The following is a 23,106-nucleotide window of genomic DNA, read 5'->3' as shown; positions in this document are numbered from 1 at the left end:
TTAGGGGGATAAAAACTGACATATTTTCCCATACCAGATTATTTAAAAGTGAAATGATTCTCAAAGTTGGTAATTTAAAGAGTGATTACCAAACATATACCTTTCCTCTAACATGAAGGAAAGAACAATATCATCAATACAAAACTCAAGCAGTATAAAATCCTTGGCCTACATAGCTGTACAAAGTAGGTTTACACAGCACAAATGTGTGTCATACGTAATGCTGTTTAAATCAGACAAGTTTTCTTGATGACTTGACCAGCCACTTGCAGTTTCACTTTCAGTAAGGATACTCTTCTGGCATATTGAGACTTTATGGTGGAAAACAAATACACATACATATAATAAAGCTGTCAATTTGTTGATAGCGAGGGTAACTTACATAGTTCCAGATTAGTTGTTTGTTGCGTTCTTCTCATGCATGTAGGGGTATCCTTAGCTCCGTACATGAAGTCATGTACTTCAGTTGCACACAATGGATAGGAGCGAGCCTTATTGTCTATTGGTTCATTATGATCCTTGTAACACTATCAAACAAACAACACGGTATGTACAAATAATAATCATATCAATCAAAATATATAAAGCATATGAATTTCACTTCCCTTCATTTATAGATAACCTGTGTGCATTAAAAACACCTCCAGAACATGTATTTACAACAGTCACAATAAAGTAGGCTGGTCTGTTAAATAAATCATCAAAATACAACATGAAGTTTTTTGTCTCTATCATATTGTCATAGATCATAAAAATGACAGCAGTAGATGTAATAATTATTATGGAATAATAAAAACAATTCTGAAAGAGTGTCATTGGTGTGTAGTTATACACAATCAAACCTGGGATATATAACTAAAAGAAACAATATTATTGTTGGAAATTAAGTAAAAAACCAATGGGAGCTGTTGCCAAAAAACTAAATACTATATTTGTAAAAAAGAGGGACAAAGGAAGTCCAAAACGGGAAACTTTTTGACAGTCCTTTTTCAAAATTCTCGCCAAAAGTGAAAGTGCTTAGACCTACATAAAAGCGCGCATAAATGAGCAAATGTGCGCACACTCAGAGCCGCAAAAAAGGTCGGTTATGTCTGCTGCCACCAGCATTTCAAAAACCTCCATTGCAGGTGTTTACACACTACAGCTTACAGGTGGACCCTTGAGGGGTCTTTTACGCAATTGAACAAAGCGTACCTCACAAAGCTACCCCACAAAGCTACCCCACAAAGCTACCCCACAAAGTTGTATTCATTGAACATAGACCCTTGTGTGTGTTTGAACAAAGCTACCCCACAAAGTTGTATTCATTGAACATAGACCCTTGTGTGTGTTTAACAAAGCTACCCCACAAAGTTGTATTCATTGAACATAGACCCTTGTGTGTGTTGAACAAAGCTACCCCACAAAGTTGTATTCATTGAACATAGACCCTTGTGTGTGTTGAACAAAGCTACCCCACAAAGTTGTATTCATTGAACATAGACCCTTGTGTGTGTTGAACAAAGCTACCCCACAAAGTTGTATTCATTGAACATAGACCCTTGTGTGTTTTTGGTGGGGGGGGGGGATGTACCCAGCTACTGACCTTGATAATGTAGTTGACCTCAGCTTCATTGTACAGTGATAAGATAGGTACTTTAAGATCCATGAAGTTCATTGCATTTCCATCAGGATTCCATTCTACACGACAATCACCATACTCACTCTCATTGTTGTAATGTCCTAATGCAATGGTACACATTTAAGTAAAAACTTATTTTAAACAACTTTTGAATTTTGTAAAAAAGAAGTCACGAGACCTGAGAGAGGACAATAAAGGAACTAAGACAAAATGAATGAACTGGGCTGGATGTTGTGAGTGAACAGAAGAGTATTGGTTGAAAACTGTAAACAAGCAATAGACTAGTAGACTAGTATACAAATCGTGAGTGGCTCAGAGTGGAATGGGAGGAATATTATCGCAAGGTAAAATTTGGACTGTTCCGTTTCACGAGGCGAAGCTGAGTAAAATGGAACAGTCCAAATTTTACCGAGCAATAATATTCCTTCCATTCCACGAATTAAAGCCACTCAATATTTGTTTCATATAACTGACATAGATCCTTGTCATTTGAAGTATTTTAAAAGTATAACATTATGAAAAATCACACAAATTACTGACAACCCAAAAATTATATAGCGCCGCGTAGCGGCAACAATGCACAAATCGAATCACAACCTTTTGCACAGGTGCTCCTTTGTTTTAGCAGCGGCGGGGCGGCGCTGTACTGCTCAAAAACATTGGGAACAAGGATGATCCTAACTGTTGAATGGGAAATGCTATTCCCCATGGGCGAATACATGTAGGTCTTTTTGATCGACGGTGCGGATGGGAGTAATAGTTAATGTCACGTGAAGTAAGTTCCACCAATCAAATGACAAGGATCTGTATGTCAGTTATATAATATATAAACCAAGCAATAGACTAGTAGACTAGTATAGTAGCCTACTACAGCATCGTACTATTCACATTCTACGGGGTCTTCTTGTCAATACCTCAGGGTAAATAAACTCACTTACCAAAGTGTTGATTAGGACACTTGCGATCCGGTGAGAAGTAGAAGTTGTTTTGTTGGCTAATGGTTGAGTTAATATTGATGACTAAAATGCCTCCTACTTTCTTAGAGTCCACTAGTTTCATAACATTAGCGCTGAAACATAAAACAAAATCCTGTACAATGTGATTCAATTTATTAATAATAAAACCTTCTGATTTGTATAGGTTACATTCATTCATTTCTAACCTAACAGATAGTCAGCAATTACAACTTAATAAAATATTGCAAAAAGAAGAAGAAATTGAAATGAATCGTTAAACATCAGTCGACTAAAATTGTTTGTATACATGTGAAAGGTTTGCGATCAACATTATAAGCACAAACAAGTAACACCATGACAAAATTTAAATAATTGTTTTCTCACAAACGCAACGCTCTGATGCTTGAGTTTGACAGGTTGGATTGGATGGTTGTACAGGGCTTGAATTTTTTGGGAAAATCCACAAGATGCAGGAATTGTAGCTCAGAATCTTGACTGGAACGGGATTGGGATTTGATTTACATGACCAGAATCAAAATGACACAGTTTTATCATCTGAACATCTGAACTATTTGAAAGAAAAAAAAAAACCAATAAGATACGCTGTCGATTTCACAAAAATTATAATTATAAAATATATTTTTATATTGTTTTATATTATATTTTTATATTGTATAATTATATTTTTATCGTTGGCAGGGGTCTGGTTTTACCCATCTTCTGATGACTGTTTTATACTTTTGTTTTAACCTTGACAGCCCCTGTACAACTTGTAACTATTGTGTTTGTCTAAAGATTTAAAATAAATAAAATAAATAAATAAATCTTCCTAACTTAAGACTAATCTTAGGACTTTAGGACGAGTCCCAACCCTGCACTGTAGCATGCAAAAATTAAGATTAGTCCTCAGTACTCGTCCTAACTCGAGATAAGACGAGCCCTAACTCTTTGTGAAATCGACCCAAGGTTGATCTTCTTCTATTTGTTGGTGATATTCAGCAGGATTGAAAGATATTTTGTGAGACTCACATTCAACATTTTACCATAAACAAAAGCGTTTAAAGGAACACGTTGCCTTGGATCGGTCGAGTTGGTCTTTGAAAAGCGTTTGTTATAAAATGTATATAGGTAGAAAGATGCTGTAAAAGTAGAATACAATGATCCACACAAACATGCCTCGAAATTGTACGGTTTTCCTTTTACCTCGTCGACTAACACAGTCGGCCATTTATGGGAGTCAAATTTTTGACTCCCATAAATGGCCGACCGTGTTAGTTCGCACAGTAAAAGGAAAACCACGCAATTTCAAGGCAAACTTGTGTGGATCATTGTATTCTACTTTTAAAACATCTTTCCAACCATATGCTTTTTATAACAAACGGTTAAAAACGCTTTTTTATAGACCAACTCGTCCGATCCAAGGCAACGTGTTCCTTTAATTGAATAAAACAAGACCTCTACACTTGTCCTGTCTTGAGTTGACTGACACTGAAATTACTGGCATCGGGCTGGTGGTCCACTATAAGCCATAGTCAGACTGACCCTGGTCAGACTGACCCTGGTTGTATGGTGGGTTTATAGTCAAAACACAGTCGGCCATTTATGGGAGTCAAATTTTTGACTCCCATAAATGGCCGACCGTGTTAGTTCGCACAGTAAAAGGAAAACCACGCAATTTCGAGGCAAACTTGTGTGGATCATTGTATTCTACTTTTAAAACATCTTTCCAACCATATGCTTTTTATAACAAACGGTTAAAAACGCTTTTTTATAGACCAACTCGTCCGATCCAAGGCAACGTGTTCCTTTAATTGAATAAAACAAGACCTCTACACTTGTCCTGTCTTGAGTTGACTGACACTGAAATTACTGGCATCGGGCTGGTGGTCCACTATAAGCCATAGTCAGACTGACCCTGGTCAGACTGACCCTGGTTGTATGGTGGGTTTATAGTCAAAACGATTATAGGAATGAACACACAGTCTAAACTCAATGATTATCATATCATTTATCAAAATAATGTTTTTAAAGACACTAGACACTTTTGGTTTTTGTCAAAGACCAGTCTTGTCACTTGGTGTATTTCAACATATGCACAAAATAACAAACCTGAAAATTTGAGCTCAATCGGTCATCGAAGTTGCAATATATTAATGAAAGGAAAAACACCCTTGTCGCACCATAGTCACAGGAAGTTTCGTGCTTTCAGATGCTTGATTTCGAGACCTCGAGTTCTAAATCAAGTTTGTGGAAATCTACTTCTTTCTCGAAAACTACGTAACCTCTGAGGGAGCTGTTTCTCACAATATTTTATACTATCAACCTCTCCCTTTACTCATAATCAAGAAAAGTTTTATGATAATAATGATTTTTTAGTAATTACAAATATAGCCACTGCCTTTAAGTGTCTTGCTTTAAAAAAGACAGAAGTATCAAGATGGGGATTCAAACCCACCTTCTCTGCTGTTCAGAAATACCAGTCCAGTTAATAGAACAACTAGTTACATGTATGATACAATAATGACTTACTAATTAAAGACTTGTGGTTCCATGAGAGGTATATAAGGCTGATGAGGACCATTGTCTATAACCCACTGCACATCAGAGTCACTGGCCATGTAATGTATCACACCAGTGTTTCCATAGAAATCACCTACAAAACAAATTGGAAACCAAGTAGAAAAACCAATCAGGGGCTTCTTTCATGTTGACATTACAGATATTGATGATGGCGGTATCAAGAATGGTTCCTTTTGATCCCATTGGGAATATTTGATACATCTTAACAACATTGTATTTCTAAAAGGAAATATTCAAAGAAAATAACAATCCTACAGTTGATTCTCTATATCTACCAGCAGATACAGCCAAATCTATTGTCCACCATTGGCTTCAAGATTCAGACTTTTATAATCCATTAAAGGTACATTGGAATGTTGTCTGGTACCATGCCTTGATCAGTAACATTTGAATGCTCTCACACCATTCAATCTGACAAGCAAGCACCTTACTGAAAAAAAAATCAATTTTATTTTGGAAATGGTGAAGTATTGTTGGTTTAAATCAAATAAAAGCTATGTCCATTGCATTTTGTGTTATTGTTTCTGGAGTGCAAACATTGGTTTAGGGTCCACATAAAGTTTTAGGGTCCTAAGGGTATGTTCAGACAGCGTACTAAGTTAGACCCAAACTGGTTTAACTTCTACGAGCAGCAGGGGGTGGTCGTAAAAATAAAACCCCCTTGCGTTCAGACAGCACTGAGTTCAACCCGATACGGTTTATCTTTGGTTTTAAGAGGTCAAAGCAAACGCGACCCCGTTACGTTAACATCCTGTTTATTGGCCTGTTCATTGGTCACCGTGTGTTTACGTAATGATTACGGAGGTCAATGGGTCGTCTGTTGTGAGTTAAACCGGATGTGGTACTTTTTATTCTGTCCACACACAGTGTTAAAAGTTAAACCCGAAGCGGTCTAAAGATAAACCCCCTCCCTGGACGGTTTATCTTTTGTGGGTTGAACTCGATTCGGACTAACTTTAAAACCGTTCAGACACACTGAGTTGAACTCGATCGGGTTAAACCATGAGTTAAACCAACTTTAGTACTGTGTCTGAACGACCTCATATAGTTTGGAATCTTGCGCAAAAACTCAAATAGCAGTATGCAGGGTACAGCTGGGTACAGCACAATGGACATGGCAGATGGGGAGAAATAAATTGTGTTTAAATGATATCCCATTATGGTCTTTCAAATGAGGGTCATTTGAAATGAGTATAAATGAGTTCAGCCAAATCAATCTTACTTGTGCATCCTATCTGATGTGTTGCGTTAAATCTCCTCACACATGGTGATGTGTTCTTAATATCAGTATAGATCATATCTTGCGTTTTCCTCGCTGACACTGTGAACAAATGAAAGAAATTTAATGATGAATGATTAGCTGGAGTTGTCTATAACTGGCAATTTTATTACGCTAACGCAATTCATAGCTATAATCTAATTATAAGTAACAGCACGCAATCTACTTCTAAACGCACCACACAACCCACTAAACACCAAACAGATTTTTCACAGTTTTTTTCTTCAAACAAAGTTTCTGGGGTGTAGTACAAAGGAAATTTTAGTAATTGATGGCGAACGGTCGTAAAACTTTCACCTATCAATGCCGGTTTTAAAAACGTATAGCTAAGGAAGTCCAAAATATTAGACCCCTATTTATAAGGCTCATGGGGGAGCCTTATAGTTTCTAGAAGTATACTAAGTGTACATTCCCAAATCAATTCAGAGTCTGCAAACTGTCGTATTTGTTTGTTAATGATAACTAATAGCTCACCCGAACTAACACGGACGTATGTAAATCATATGTAAGTAAAATGATTGAATGAAAGAATGAACGAATGAATGATTGATTGGGTTGAATTGATTGATAATCAATGAATGATTGAGATTTGTTCGGTTGAGACAAAAAATGAAAAGGTTAAGGGTCTATTGGATAGTACCTTTTCCTTACACAAAACACAATACAACAATGACCCCAATGTCCACAGATTACATTGAAAAATTAAACTCACAGCATTACTTCTAGAAACTATAAGGCTCCCCTGTGAGCCTTATAGGGGTCTAGTATTTTGGGCCTCCTTATAGCTATACGCTTTTCAAATCGGTCTTGATGGGTGAAAGTTTTACGACCGTTAGCCAGCTATAACTGAAGTTTCTTTTGTACTACACAACCAAAACTTTCCCCACATACTCAATATACATTCATAATGCTTGTATTTCCTTTTTGTTGAGTGAAATTAAAAAACATCGTCAAAAAAATGCAGTTTTCTGCTAGGTACTCACTGTTGTTTTTCTGTCGCATCGCACGTTTTGTGACTTCTCAATATGCTCAACGCTTTATCTTTTGGTCACTCGACCACCAAGCGTTGTACACCAGCCTACTCGCCGAACTGCCGAGCCATTTTGTAGAAGGGGTGTGGCAATGCGTGCGCTGTTTGTTTACAATAATACTCGCCGTTTCACGCATAAAGCGCCCACGCACTGGTTCGTAACACCTCTCTCACAGAATAGTTTAGTCCGACTCGGCCGTGGCTCGGCAGTTCGTCGATCTACATTGTACATGTAGTAGGCTGCATAAGAGAAGTCACAAAACGCGCGATGCGGCAGAAAATCAACAGTGAGTACCGAGCAAAAACTTGCATTTTTTGACGATGTCTTTTAATTTCACTCAACAAAAAGGAAATACACGCATTATGAATGTGAGTATGTGGGGAAAGTTTTGGTTGTGTAGTACATAAGAAACTTCAGTTATAGCTGGCTAACGGTCGTAAAACTTTCACCTATCAACGTATAGCGTTAAGGAGGCCCAAAATACTAGACCCCTATAGTATAAGGCTCACAGGGGGGGGGGGGGTTGCACTAAATACCGACAACTCACGACCCCTCACGACCCCTCACGACAACAATTTTTTAATGCACTTTAACAGAACATTTGAACTTAAGTCAACAGTTAAATATATGCACAAGAGTCATATGCACCTAAATCACTTTCAAACTGTTGAAATTATTGTATTTTTAACAGTAAAAAAGGTGTTTTTTACCCCGAATTTAGTAACGAACGGTAATATCCGCCATGTTGTCTTTCAACGCACTTGGACGATTCTATTATACCGCAGGGGTGATACAACATGCAAGATGATTATTTACCTTTTTTAAAAATGTATTTCATGGAGTTTAAATCAATATTATATTTCAGTTTCCCCTTTTAACTTCGAATTCCAGAGTGGCGGCTTAGTTACTAACAAGAAAGAAAAAATCAGCAGCTAAAACCCAAAGGAAAAAATAAAACTCAGCCCTCAGAAATTACCTCGCCCCCTGCGGTGTAATAGAATCGTCCGAGTACGTCGAAAGACAAAACGGTGAATATTTCCGTTCGTTACTAAATTCGGGGTAAAAACACCTTTTTTACAGTTTAAAATACAATTATTTCAACAGTTTGAAAGTGATTTAGATGCATATGACTCTTTTGCATATATTTAACGGTTGAATTACGTTCAAATGTTCTGTTCAAGTGCATTTAAAAGATGGTGTCGTGAGTTGTCGTGAGGGGTCGTGAGTTGTCGGTATTTAGTGCGACCGCACAGGAGAGCCTTTTAGTTACTAGAAGTATAGGGACCTACATTACCTCAGACAGTTTCGCTATTATTACTATTGGGGTGGAGAGCGCGTCACCTGGGTGTGTATAAACCTTTGTTTATGACCGGTAAAAAGTGTTAATTCATGGGCGTGACACGCGACCTTGCACCTGTTCTTCTAACAGTTTCTTCATTCCTGTTGGTCGAGAGCAACGGCTGAAACAGTTGTGCCACATCACGCGATACGCGCACAGCATTCCCTTATAAGGAATTGTTTGCCCGAGGGCGGCGGGGGCTTTACCATTTCATAGCTGTAGGGGTGTTGTGTTGAAAGAAATCATTAAACAATTATAATTTTTGCATTTATTTACTTTTTGACCAAAAAGTGATGACGCTTTGGACCGAAAAGGTATTTATGAATGGGAATCAAAGTGTGTTGAATCGGTTTTCAACTAGTGGTTTAAACATTCCCTTTATATTACAGTGTAGTGAGCTGAGTGAGTTGTAGAGTCTTACTAGACATACGGATTAAACCAATACTATAGACGAATTCAATCTTATGTGCATCAACATGTGTCTTTATTCCGTTCCTCGGTTTTCCACACCTTTCCATGTACTCTTACACGAGGCCAACTCATTTGCATAAATGTATAACATTACATGTATTACAGTGTGATCACGTGAACACTACATTCTCTCCTTTCTTAAAATAACAAACCCTTAGTTAAACTGGAAAGTAAACGCACAGTATCAAACTTTAACTTTTAACAACATCATCAAGTTTAAACAATGTTAACCATTTAACAAAACAATTGTGTTTCTTTTAAAATACAGTAGTCCATACTATGACTTATCATATTAGACTTAGACCGGGATATTGCAAATTTTATGTTGGTGAGATATTTAAAACTATCCCAGAAAACATTTGTTACTTATCTTGTATCTCCTCTGGTAAACAATATTTACCCTTACATCCTGTGCTTACTGCTTATAACACATACTTTAAGTTTTATCTAAACATCCATTACAAAATCATCAAAACGCTTAGGGAGACAGTTTCTCGTTGTACGAACTGCCCTTGGTGAACCTAGCATTGGACTTGAGATGGAGACTTGTGGGTCTACAATGTCTCCACTAATATCCTCATTCTGTATTGGATCTTCGATACTCTCCTGACTAGTGTCAGACTCTGTTTGCTGGTATTTCTTTACATGAGTGCTATTTCTTTTGTATTTCACTCCCTCTGGAGATTCAACAGTGCAACTGTTACCCTGTTTCTCCACTAATGTGTATGGCACTGCATGAAATGGTGTACTCATTTTGTTTTGTTGACTTTGCTTCACCAGTACAGCATCTCCCTTTTTCAGACCACTTTCTTCTGCTCTTCTTTTGTTATCTACATACAACTTATTTTTGTGTTTCATCAGAGCATCTCTGTCTTGAACTTCCTCATCATTTCTGTACTCTAACTCCTCTATTTGTGGCAATTTTGTTCTGAGTTTTCGCCCAAACATTAACTCAGCTGGGGACACACCTGTAGTGCTATGAGGAGTTGTTCTGTACGCAAACATGTATGACCGGATTTCCCTTTTCCAGTCCTGTGACTGAGCATGAGCTATTCTAATGCGCTTCATCAGCGATCTGTTTTGTCGTTCAACTTCACCATTTGCTGCAGGGTGCAGAGGTGTCACTAATCTATGGTTAATACCATTTTCATTTAAGTATTCCTTGAACACTTCTGACCTGAACTGTGGGCCGTTGTCCGAGGTAATTGACCTTGGTAGCCCATAACGAGAGAACATATTCTCCAGTGCATTCACAATCTTAGCTGTTGTAGTATCTTTCATAATTTCTACTTCATAAAATCTACTGTAATAGTCTACCACAACAAACACATAGTGTTTTGATGGGAGAGGTCCCAGTAGGTCAATGGCCAAGTCCTGCCAAGGACCCGTAGGCATTTGCGTTGGATGCAATGGTTCTGGGTTGGGCATCGCACTTACTAGTTGACATCCATGACATGATCGAACTAATCTCAAAACATCTTTATCCATGTTTGGCCACCACACTTTACTTCTCAACCTTTGTTTTGTGCCTACTATGCCCAAATGACCACGATGTGCTAATTCTACACATTTTGTACGTAACGTCTTAGGTATGACTAATCTTGTTCCTCTCAACACCAGGTAACCGATTGAACTCAACTCATTCCTGATTGGAAAATAATTAACACTGGATTTATCAAAATCACCTTTCGCTAGACACTTTCTAACTTTGATCAATTCTGCATCGTCCTTTGATGCTTCTTCCACTTCACGTGTAGTTAAAGCTTTGGGTGTTGCCTGTTCTGCAACAAACTTAACATACTCCTCAGCTTTATTTGCTAGTGTGTTTGGTTTATCAGCTACATTGCTTTTTACCAACCTTGACAACACATCTGCAATGTTTTGTGGCCCAGGTGCATATCGAATTGTATATGTGAATGGCATTAATCTTAACACCCATCTCTCAATTCTGGCATTTGGTTTTGACTTTGGCCCATACAACACTTCTAGTGGTTTATGATCTGTGATCAATTCGAAATTCAATCCATATAGATATATCTGAAATTTCTCACATGCCCACACAACGGCAAGTGCTTCTTTCTCAGTAGTAGAGTACCTTGTCTCCACATCACTTAATGTCCTACTGGCATAACTAATGACTCTAGTTTCCCCTTCATATTCTTGAAGTAACACAGCCCCTAAACCAACATTACTTGCATCCGTAACAAGTTGTGTACGTGTAGCATCAAGACGGTAATACCCTAATGTCTCAGTCTTAGTTAGGCAATCCTTCAACACATCAAAACTGTTTTGTTGTTCTTTGCCCCATGTGAACTTCTCATTTTTTCTAGTCAGCCTACGCAATGGTTCAGCCACAGTGGCCAAATTTGGAATGTATCGTGCTGAGAAATTCACAAGTCCCAGAAAACTCTTGATTTCGGCTGCATTGTTGGGGGGTCTTGCCTCTTTCATGGCTTTGATTCTCCCCTCTGTGGGCTCAACTCCGTTTTTGGATAACACATGACCCATGAACGTAATCTTTGTCAAACCAAACTGACACTTTTCCTTATTTAAGGTCAAGTTCTTTTCCTTCAGTCTCTGCATGACTTTCACTAGTCTTTCATCGTGCTCTGCTTGGTTTTTTCCATGAACAACAATATCATCTGATATGTTTTGAACTCCTTCACAATCATGTAGTACCTGAGCTATTACTTGCTGGTACTTCTCTGGTGCTGCACTTATGCCAAACATCAATCGTGTATACCTATACAGGCCTTTATGGGTTACAAACGTTGTGATTTCTCGTGAATCTTCTTCCAATTCTATCTGGTGATACCCATACTTCATATCTAACTTACTGAAAACTTCACTACCATTCATATTGTACAAAATCTCATCAACAGTAGGAATAGGATGCCTTTCTCTGATTATGGCCTTATTGGCTTGTCGCATATCAACACACAGTCGAATATCGCCATTTGGTTTGGGTACAACAATCACTGGGCTTACCCACGAAGTTGGGTGATTAACTTTCTCTATTATACTTAGTGACTCTAATTCATCTAGTTTGTCACTGACCTTCTCTCTTAAGGTGTATGGTACCCGGTACATGTGTTGTGCCACTGGTCTAACCTCTTTGTCAATGTGCAACTTCAGCTTATGGTCCTTCAACTTTCCTACCCCTTGAAAACATTCTGGATAACTATCTATCACTTCTCCAGCCACAAGGTTTACACCAATCTTAAGCACACCCAGTTCAACACTTGTATCTTTACCTAGAAGTGCAGGCCCTTTACTTTCTGTGACATAAAAATCTGCTTCTACTTCAGTGTCTTCATGACTCATACCATCAACTTTAATTTTGGTTACAAATTTACCAAGAACCTTTAATGGATTTGTTGATCCATATGCATACAACTTCTTATTACTTCTTTCAGATTTACACTGAATTCTTTTACCTTTCAATTCCCGAGGAACGGAATAAAGACACATGTTGATGCACATAAGATTGAATTCGTCTATAGTATTGGTTTAATCCGTATGTCTAGTAAGACTCTACAATTGGCGACGAGGATAAACATCATAGCAACTTTTGGAAAAGTTTAAGTTGTTTTGAAACAGAGGAAAAGTGCGAAACACCGACGAAAATGGCGCAGAATATCCAGCTGAATGGAGTTGAGAAATTTGACCCTCATGGTGACCCCGCACAGTTGAGACAAATGTGGCGGCGATGGTTGCGTGGGTTTGAGTATTTTGCTGTTGGAAAGGGAGTCACAAATCAAGGACAGAAGAAAGCCCTTCTACTGCATTGTACCGGTCCTGACGTTCAGGATATTTTCTTTTCCCTGACGGAGGAGGAGGGAACAGACGAGTATGATAAAGCCGTGAAAACCTTGAACAAACATTTCGAAGTGAAAATCAACGTGCCGTACGAACGCTATGGTTTTCGCAACATGGAACAGGCGGCCGGGGAAACAGTTGATCAGTACATAGTGCGGCTCCGACAGAAGGCATTATTATGCGAGTTTGACAAGTCAGACGAGGAGATCAGGGACCAGGTGATTGCACAATGTAAGTCACATAAAATTCGTACCAAACTGTTAGAAAAGGGGCAATCATTAACACTTGACCGTTTGAGGATGATCGCAACAAATGTAGAATTGACTGAGAAACAGTCCAAGGATATGGAGGCGAAGAAACCAGACTATGGTCCACATGTAAATGCTGTAAGGCGACACAAGGCCTCTGACTACGAGCAAAGGAGAAAGAATGGTGAACATGGAGACGCCAGCAAGGGTTATAGAGGCGGCGCTGGGACAAGACAACATGCCAACGGTGATCAGTGTTTCCGTTGTGGACACAGAGGACATTATGCCCGTGATCAGGAGTGTCCAGCCCGAAATGCGGTGTGCAACAAATGCGGAAATCGCGGACATTATGGAGTTGCTTGCAAGACCCAGACGAGCAAAAACAGAAAAGACAATTACGAGCAAAAGGATGCCAAATGGAGAAATAACAAAGGACAAAAATGGAATGGAACCGGAGGAAATAAACCAAGAGGAAAAGTTCACACAGTGCAAGAAGACACTGAAACTGGTAGTGACACTGAATTTGCATTCCATGTAGGCATGGTGGGAAGTAATAAAGAGGAAAAGATCAAAGTAAGTTTGGGGCAGGGCATACCAGTAGATGTTATCATTGACAGTGGAGCTTCAGTAAATATCATTGACAAAAGTCTGTGGGAGGGGTGGAAAACCGAGGAACGGAATAAAGACACATGTTGATGCACATAAGATTGAATTCGTCTATAGTATTGGTTTAATCCGTATGTCTAGTAAGACTCTACATGAGTGAGTAGCCTACCTCCACAGTTTCAGTTTGCGAGTTGTCGGCTTTTACTTTAGTAATACTATAGTAGGGCCCTTTGATTTTGAAGAAATTGATAAAATTAAAAGATTTTAAAATGAACAGACTCACCAATCAGTACAAACTGCATCAGTACTACAAGGAAGGGATGTGACACTTTAACAACGAATGTATCCATTTTTATAATTTCGTTTTCATAAAACACCTTGCAAAAGTAAAAATAGGCCCGTAACCCGTAAGGCGCAACACTTAAAAAATGAAACCGCTCGGCATTCACCACAACCACGATTTCATTGTCACTTCCGTCTTCTTGTTATGCACAACCTCTTTCGCAAGCTCTTCGACTATTTTGGACCATTGAGATATACAAACAACAATCATTTGACGCAGTGTCCATGTACAAGGGAACGAGAGAACAATTTGGTTTTGCGCACGATCTGTATTTTGCTCACGCCACCAACGGTGTCAACAATGTCATGCTGATGATGGATGAATGTTGATGAGAGAGCGTGAGATGAGAGGGGGCTGCTGAGAGGTGAACCAAGTGACCAGCGGATCGGGAGCAGTAAGCAATTAATGGTGAGGGGGTGATCAAAATAATCACATTCACAAAGTTAGGTTTAAGAGACCAAAGAAGTTTTATTGTTAACCTCAATGCTATAGACCATGTGAACTTTGTTTGCAATAAGTGCGACCTCATTTACCTGTTTACCTGTTTACCTGTAGATTCGGGCTCTGCATAATGAAGGCTAAATGAAGCCTTATAAAACGCCCATCCATATTCACACAAAACTTACTGCAAAAGTACTGAATGCAATGGAAGTAGCGAAGTCAAATGTGAGAGCAGAAGAGAATGAACTTAATATTTCCATATATCCTGTGGTGAACATCCTGCAAAACTGTACATATCAATGTTTTTGGTGAGGTACTCATCAATGCCATTTTTGAAGATGTTAGTTGAATGAGAATGAACAACTGCAGCTGGTAGTTTGTTCCAAACATTACAGACTCTCTGTGTGAAGTTGTTCTGATGAATTCTGGTAGTACTACGTTCCTTGTTTATCTTCAGATCATGGCCCCTTAGACCCTTTACATTTCTTGACATGTCAAATAGCTTATCTGGATGGACATCCTGGAACCCATGTATCACTTTGAAAACTTGAATGAGGTCACCCCGCAATCTTCTGTAGGCAAGTGTTGGGAGATCGAGGAGTAGCAGCCTTGTTTCATATGGCAATTCCCTTAAAGATGGAACAATTTTGGTTGCCCTCCGTTGCACCTTTTCTAACTTGTTAATGTCTCTCTTCAAGTAGGGGCACCAAACGCTGTTGGCGTACTCCAGATGTGGGCGAACCATGGTCTTGTACAATGCCTTGAAAGTCTCCTCATCCATGTAGTCAAAGGTCCGTTTTATTACACCTAGAATTCGAGTTGCCTTGTTTGCTATTGCTCCAATGTGCTTACTGAAAGTTAGTGACTTGTCAAACAGGACACCAAGATCCTTTTCGTCGTCAATTTCTTTCAAATTTCTGGAGTGGTTTCCTTCTGTCATGGTGTAAGTGACTCTGTCGACCCCTTTCCCGTAGTGCAGTACTCCACACTTAGCAACATTGAATTTGAGCTGCCATTTTGAGGACCAGTCGCCCAACCGGTTGAGGTCTTCCTGTAATTTCTGACAGTCGTCTTCTTCCTTGACTGGAGTGAAGATCTTGGTGTCGTCCGCAAACATCATTACAAGACTGGAAACTACACTTGGTAGGTCATTGATGTATATTATGAAAAGTATTGGCCCAAGAACACTGCCCTGCGGGATGCCACTCCTCACACTGGCCCAGTCTGATTTCTCACCATTTAAAGACACTCGTTGCTTTCTTCCAATCAAGAAACTTTTGATCCATCGAATCAGCTTGCCACCAATTCCATTTGCTTCGGCCTTCTTCAGGAAGCGCAGGTGTGGGACAGAGTCAAATGCTTTCCGGAAATCTAGGTAGACTACATCAATATCGGCACCTTCCTCCAGCAGTTTTGTCCACATTTCCATTAGAACGAGTAGTTGCGTTACACACGAGCGACCCTGTCTGAATCCATGTTGTTCCTCCTGAATGATGTTATGTTTGTTCATGAATGCCATAGTGTGGTTTCTGATGATAGACTCCATAATCTTGCATACTATCGAAGTGAGGCTGACTGGCCTGTAGTTCCCAGCATCTGCAGCACTACCTTTTTTGAAGATGGCAGTAACTTCAGCAACTTTCCAACCTTTTGGAACTTCACCTTCATCCATTGACTTTCTAAAGATGATGGCAAGTGGATGTGCTATCTCATTACATACTTCCTTCAGTACCTTTGGGTGCAGTCCATCCGGTCCAGGGGATTTTGTTGGGTTGAGTTTCTGCAACTGCTTCGCCACTTCTTCCACGGTAAAGACTACATCCGTAAGTTTATCGCCATCAAACATATTATCGGGAACTGGTACATCACTTAAATCTTCGTCTGTGAACACACTAGCGAAGAAGGAGTTCAGAATCTCTGCCTTGTCACCATCTGTATGTGCATAAGATCCATCTTCTTTTAGAAGGTCCTTCACTCCTGACTTGACTTTGGTGTTTGACCTCACATACTTCCAGAAGGCTTTAGGGTTAGTTTTTGTCTCATTGGCAAGATTTCTCTCGTAGTATTTCTTGGCTTTTCTCACTTCTTTGGTGGCTTCATTTTGTATATGGCAATATTCTTCATAGTACTTGTATTCTCTCGTTCTAGTATAACGCTTCCAGGCATTATATTTCTTCTTCACCTTTGCATGACGTCTTTATTCATCCACAATGGCTTGAATTTCTTCTGCTTTTGGTCACATTTGGTAGGGTTGACTTTAGGAATGTGGTTTCCCATTGCATTCTTAAGTTTATTCTCAAAGAATATCCACGATTCGTTGACATCAAGGGTGCACATATCTTGTTTCCAGTTAACATCTCCTAATTCGTTCCTCATCATATCATAGGCACCCTTCTTGTACAGAAATCTTTCTTTAATTTTTGTCTGGTCGGTTGTTACAAAGCAGTCCAATTTGAAGAAGAGGGTGACATGGTCACTCTTTCCAAGCGGGCTGCTACTTTTCACATCACTAATTAGTGATTCGTCGTTGGTAATTACTAGATCTAGTAGACTGCTGTTCTGTCCTATTCTGTGTCTAGTGTCGCAATCGATCAGCTGGTGGAGGTAATTATCCTGCAGGCAGTCGATGAGTGCTGAACTACCATGGCCTTCACCTGCATTTGATGTCCATGATTCCCACTCTACATCTGGGTAGTTGAAGTCTCCAACTATAACAAGGTGCGAATACTTCATCTTGCTAGCTTTGCTAATTAGGTCCGTCAACCTTGTATTATTCAAATCTGTGGAATTTGGACTTCTGTAGATACAACCAAGTAGTAGTCTCTCTTCACTCTGCAGTCTCATCTCACACCAAACACTTTCCTCATAGATTGAGCTAGTCAGGTCCTCAACGAGCTTAGCGTTAAGAGACTTTCTCATATAAATACAAACTCCTCTTCCTGTCTGGCCTGACAAAAAGCAATCGTAGCCCTCTAATTCTAATTCTGATTTATCAACATCAATATGAGTTTTAGGATACACTTCTGTGATCGCTATGACATCTGTCTTTGCTGAGGATCAGATGGCCGTCAATTCACTCCTTTTGTTAAGAAGGCTATCAGCATTCGTGTAAAAACAAGCAAGTCCACTTGATGCTTGCAAATAATCTTTATCTTGATCGGGTGCTGTGCACTGCTTACTGGCATTGGGTGTGCTAAATAAAGGTGCAACATCAATCAACTCATGTACATGACCTTATCTTTATGCATTTTGTGCCACAAATTGTGGCAGGCAAGATACTCGTCCATAAGTAAACTGCACTGCCGGTGCCACCTGGGTCTAGTATGTCTCTTGTCTGGGCATGGGTATGGTGGCCCTGAAGGGACACAGCCAGTTGTGAATATTTTTGCGACGTCGTGAATGACAAGTCGTGAATATTTTTGCAACGTCGGGAATATTTTTGCGACGCCGTGAGTTTATTTACGACAAGTCACAAATATTTTGGCGACGTCGCGAATTTTTTCACGACTAGTCGCGAACATTTTCATGACGTCGTGAATATTTCTGCGACTAGTAGCTTGAGTGTGTAATTACTGTATTCACGTTGACGGCTTAGTAAGACTAAGTAAAAGCTGTCCCGTACGATGATGGATCCGGAGGAGAATTCCGACTGATGCAAATCGATGGTGGGTTGTTTAAGCAAAACTAACGTTAAAGGAACACGTTGCCTTGGACCGGACGAGTTGGTCTATAAAAAGCGTTTGTAACCGTTTGTTATAAAATGCATATGATTGGTAAAATGTGTTAAAAGTAGAATACAAATACGATGATCAACACAAGTTTGCCTCGAAATTGCGTGGTTTTCCTTTTACTTTGCGAACTAACACGGTCGGCCATTTATGGGAGTCAAAAATTGGACTTCCATAAATGGCCGACCGTGTTAGTCGACGAGGTAAAAGGAAAACCGTGAAATTTCGAGGCATTTTTGTGTGGATCATTGTATTCTACTTTTACAACATCTTTCTAACCATATGCATTTTATAACAAACGGTTACAAACGCTTTTCAAAGACCAACTAAACCGATCCAAGGCAACGTGTTCCTTTAACGTATGGCCCTAACGGTAGGCCTAGGCCTAACGTTATAGTTTTACTGAGTACTTTAGTAGGAGTAGGCTATCCTATGCTAGGCAATAAACGTTGGCACTTTCACTCTTCAGAAAAAACATAATGTTGTATGTCACCGCTCCTTCGTAATGATGAATATGTAGTAAATTTCATTTTTGAGTTTATATCATAATAATCCCAACAAGCAAATCTCAACATTTTTAATTAAAATAAAAATCATGATCACACGACCTTCCTGTACAAAATAATATGTAATTTTCGATGACCTTGTCACTATAAATTTAACGACCCGTTTTGAAAAACATAAACGCTAGAAAAATTTACTTTTGAAAGTGCGACGTCTCATACAACCCAATGATAAGTTTAATTATAATGTGTAGACAACTTCAGCAATAAATTTGACAATTTTTACCTAAAATGTTAGAGCAATTTGCGTTGTTATTTCCAACTTGAAATGCCAGTTCGTTCCGTCACGGCAGGGTGCAACGCATCACGTAATCCCTTACCAAGTTTAACTGAAAGATTAATCCTTTAGCATTCTGAATTATTTGGGTTTGGAGTAATTCAACCTTGAAAACCCCCGAAATATTGATGAAAATCAGACACTGTTTTTTCGAACTTCGATAACAAAAATAACTACGGAAACGGAAACTTATGGAAACGGGATGAGTTGTGCACCGATTTTCGGGGTATATTCGATGCCTAATATTGGAATAAATGTCTAAACAAGTGAAAATTACCATAATGGTGTTGGGCAATACTAAAAAACAATGTGTTCAAATGTTTTTTGCTTTCAACCAGAGTAGTTTTCTGTATGGCTCTCAACAATACACATTAATTTACTAATATATTTGAATCCTCTTTGATTTCTTGAAGTGTAACAGATGTTTATTTTATCAACAAAATTTCTCAAAAACACATACAACAAATAATATAAAAACAGTACGATTTCTGAGAATAAAACATGAGGAAATTAATGTTTGGTTTTTAATAATGATCAAAATTTTCCAGCTAACTTACACGTAATAAAAATATAAAAAACAGTACCAATAAAATAGTAAAACAAAACATTAAGGTCGGTTGAAAATAAAAAGTAAAAATTAACTTACACGTGATAATAAGTAATATCAAAATCTATTCATGTAAACTCATTCACACCACATTCAATTAAATACATCATTAAAAAATAAAGGAAATAAAGGACAAGAGTTGACTTGGGACCGAGTTGACTTGGGTCCGAGTTGACTTGGGTCCGAGTTGACTTGGGACGGAGTTGACTTGGACCGAGTTGGCTTGGGACAGAGTTGACCGCTACCCATACACATAGCCGAGTGGCAACAATCGTCATAGCTTGGCTCTCTACGCGTGCCGTGTAAGAATTACACACTCAAGCTACTGAAAAAAATATTCACGACTAGTCGCGAATTTATTCACGACTAGTCGCAGAATTATTCACGACTAGTCGCAGAATTATTCACAACGTCGTGAAAATATTCGCGACTAGTCGTGAAAATATTCGCGACGTCGCCAAAATATTGTCGTGAATAAATATACGACGTCGCAAAAATATTCACGACTGGCTGTGTCCCTTCAGGGCCACCATACATGGGCATGGAGGTGTTCCGCCCGGACGGAACAGAGGTACATTGTACATGTATCCTCCGCTTACCAGTTTTCACGCTATTATGCCTTTTTCTTTGAATTGGGAAAAAAAATAATGATGCCATATATCAACCGATGCCCTAATTATCTTCATTTGTTAATATGAAGTATGCAAACATATCTTGGTGTCATGTGTTTTCAGTAGGATAACAGGAAAATTGTTCACAATCAAAAACTAAATATTTTTTTTCCAAATCATCTATCAAATTTTTCAACAATAACACTTTCACTTCATGGTGTGTTGAAATTTTTAAATTTTTGGTTTTACGTTGCGAGAGACAGTCCGCCATTAACAGTGCTTATGCATGCAAGACATTGGAGCAACGTCATATGTTTTCACACCTTTCATTGGTTGGTATATTATTGAATATTCAGAAGCTAGTATGGCGTGCAAATTATATCAAAAATATTATTCAATTACTACTTAACAAATTTAATTACATTTTTGTCCTAAGGCATTATGGCTACTATATTAGAATCCAGAGATATCATAAGGCATGAAAGTAAAACACCCCACCCCCCCCCTGAATGCACTCACACTTCATAACAATCCGTTTTCCCCTATTTCAGACCAGTAATGTTTGGTTTCAGGAGATAAGAAACCAATCTATGATATTTTCTCTTTATTGTAGACTTAATATTTATTTAATATTTTAATATTTTCCCCACATTTGCACACCATAGAATTCCAAATAGTAACCACCTCACATGATCCATCTAGTGACTAAAGCAGAATGAAACTCAATCTAGCAGATAGTAATTTTGTTTTAAACTTTCGAGGTTGGATGATGTTTCTTTGACTCATTTGAATGTTGGCATAATAATGCACTAGTGATTAGTACCGAAAATCAATCATTTCATAAATGTTTGAGCATAACCAACGACAGGAAACTTTATTCTCAGCATGATTAAGCCTGATGAAAATACAGACCGTGAGTAAACTGCATAGCTTCTGACTGGTGCAGCTTGCACAATTTCGCGGTAAACAGGAATCAAAGTTGGGGACCGAAAACATGAGGGTCAATAACGTATGACGCTACGATATATTAAAACTTGATGGACATTGAAATGTTCACACCACACACCGATCTTCGATGACTTCAACTGGCCCCATTTGTTTTGAGTTTTTCCTGTTTTCACGGCAAACGAGAAAGTATGGTTTCCCGGTGAAGCCATACACGGAAGAAACATCTGCAGTGACTACAAGTGTTCTTTGAGACTCATTGTATGACTCTATAGCCAGCAGTTGCCTTCATTTTATTCAAAATATTTTTTTATTAAATTAAAAAAATTACCATGGTAACTTGCAAAAAATTAAAAAAATTAAAATAATAATAAAATGTGTGAATAATTACTGGCTTCCAAATCTGTATAAATAAACAGTGATAATTGACAATCAACAATCTGATGTTTAAATTTTAATATTAATAATAATATTGATATGAGGGTTAAAAAATAAAAATCTCCAAAAATATTAGAAAATGATATAAGGCACATGGCTTCTTTAAGCCTCGGTATTTTTTTTCCAGAATGGTCAGCAAAACATTTAGTCACATGATTTTGATCATCATGAATTGTGAATTGAAATAGTGTTTGATGAAACTTTTTCGGTGGGCAAATATTTTTATATGGCCTCAACATTATGACATGTTTTTGAACCTTGTAGAAATGCCTAAAATACCAAACTTTTTGCATTTACAAGTGCAAATAACCAGTGGAGCCTTACGTGTTTCTAAGTTTTGGTCAAGGGAGAGGAGACTCTTTGCTTGGCAAATAAAACCACACAATTTTTATCTAGGGACTGTTTACATCGCGCACAGAGAGGTAAAAGATTTGCCACGATTTTAGGGACACCTCGAAAACAGAACCTCCTACGATATATCTGGGACACTGCCACTGGTCATATGGGAAAGTTGACATTTTGAGTCATAATTTCTACAATTTCCGTGAGTTATAAAACTAAAAGCTGGACAAGATTTGATATGTGCCCCGGATAACTTTCCCTATGGCGTCGCCACTTTTCACTAATTTTTACAAAAAGAGGAAATCTCATTGAGGTAAATGAGGAGGTGCCTGCAGCAGAAATCAACTTATATTATAACTTAGCAAGTCTGTCAAAGTGGCAGTTTTGTAAAACATTTTGTAAAACATATCTGTTTGTGTACCAACCAAGTATACCAAGTATAAAAAGTAGCTGTGAATAACTCACCGATGAGAACAAACTGCATCAGTACAAGGAAAGCATGTGACACTTTGACAACGAATGTATTCATTTTTACAATGTCCTTTTTATAAAATACCTCGCAAAAGTAATAGGCCCCAACTCTTAAAAAATGAACTCCACATTTACCGCAACCACGATTTCATTGTCACTTCCGTCTTCTTGTTATGTACAACCTCTTTCCCAAGCTCTTCGACTATTTTGGACCGTCGAGATACAAACAACAATAGAGCATTTGATGCAGTGTCCAAAAGTACAAGGGAATGAGCAAAACAATTTGGTTTTGCGCACGATCTGTATTTTTCTCACGCCACCATTTGTAACTTTTTCCTATTACAAAACACGATGTCCACAGATTTACATTAAAATTGTGCAGTTTAAAGA

The 23,106-nt window shown here is 38.5% G+C and overlaps 2 protein-coding genes across 2 annotated transcripts in view; one reads left to right on the top strand and one right to left on the bottom strand.

Annotated features, from left to right (window-relative positions):
* Positions 1-14,443, bottom strand: part of LOC117301467 (nicastrin-like) — a 32,218-nt gene extending 17,775 nt beyond the window's left edge. The window contains exons 1-6 of the mRNA XM_033785479.1: positions 14,234-14,443; positions 6,380-6,478; positions 5,107-5,230; positions 2,560-2,690; positions 1,586-1,722; positions 383-527 (exon numbers count right to left, since the gene is read on the bottom strand). Coding sequence (XP_033641370.1) covers positions 383-527; positions 1,586-1,722; positions 2,560-2,690; positions 5,107-5,230; positions 6,380-6,478; positions 14,234-14,300 — 703 coding nt within the window. The 5' untranslated portion in view covers positions 14,301-14,443. The remainder of the gene's footprint in view (positions 1-382; positions 528-1,585; positions 1,723-2,559; positions 2,691-5,106; positions 5,231-6,379; positions 6,479-14,233) is intronic.
* A 172-nt stretch (positions 14,444-14,615) lies between these two features.
* LOC117301470 (pyruvate dehydrogenase phosphatase regulatory subunit, mitochondrial-like) overlaps positions 14,616-23,106 on the top strand; it is a 40,222-nt gene continuing 31,731 nt past the window's right edge. The window contains exon 1 of the mRNA XM_033785486.1: positions 14,616-14,701. The gene's annotated coding sequence lies outside the window, so the exon portion shown is untranslated. The remainder of the gene's footprint in view (positions 14,702-23,106) is intronic.

Source organism: Asterias rubens, chromosome 17, assembly GCF_902459465.1.
Source record: "Asterias rubens chromosome 17, eAstRub1.3, whole genome shotgun sequence".
Lineage (NCBI taxonomy): Eukaryota > Metazoa > Echinodermata > Asteroidea > Forcipulatida > Asteriidae > Asterias > Asterias rubens.
Note: the sequence above shows the minus strand (reverse complement) of the source record. Positions and strands in the feature narration are given on the sequence as shown.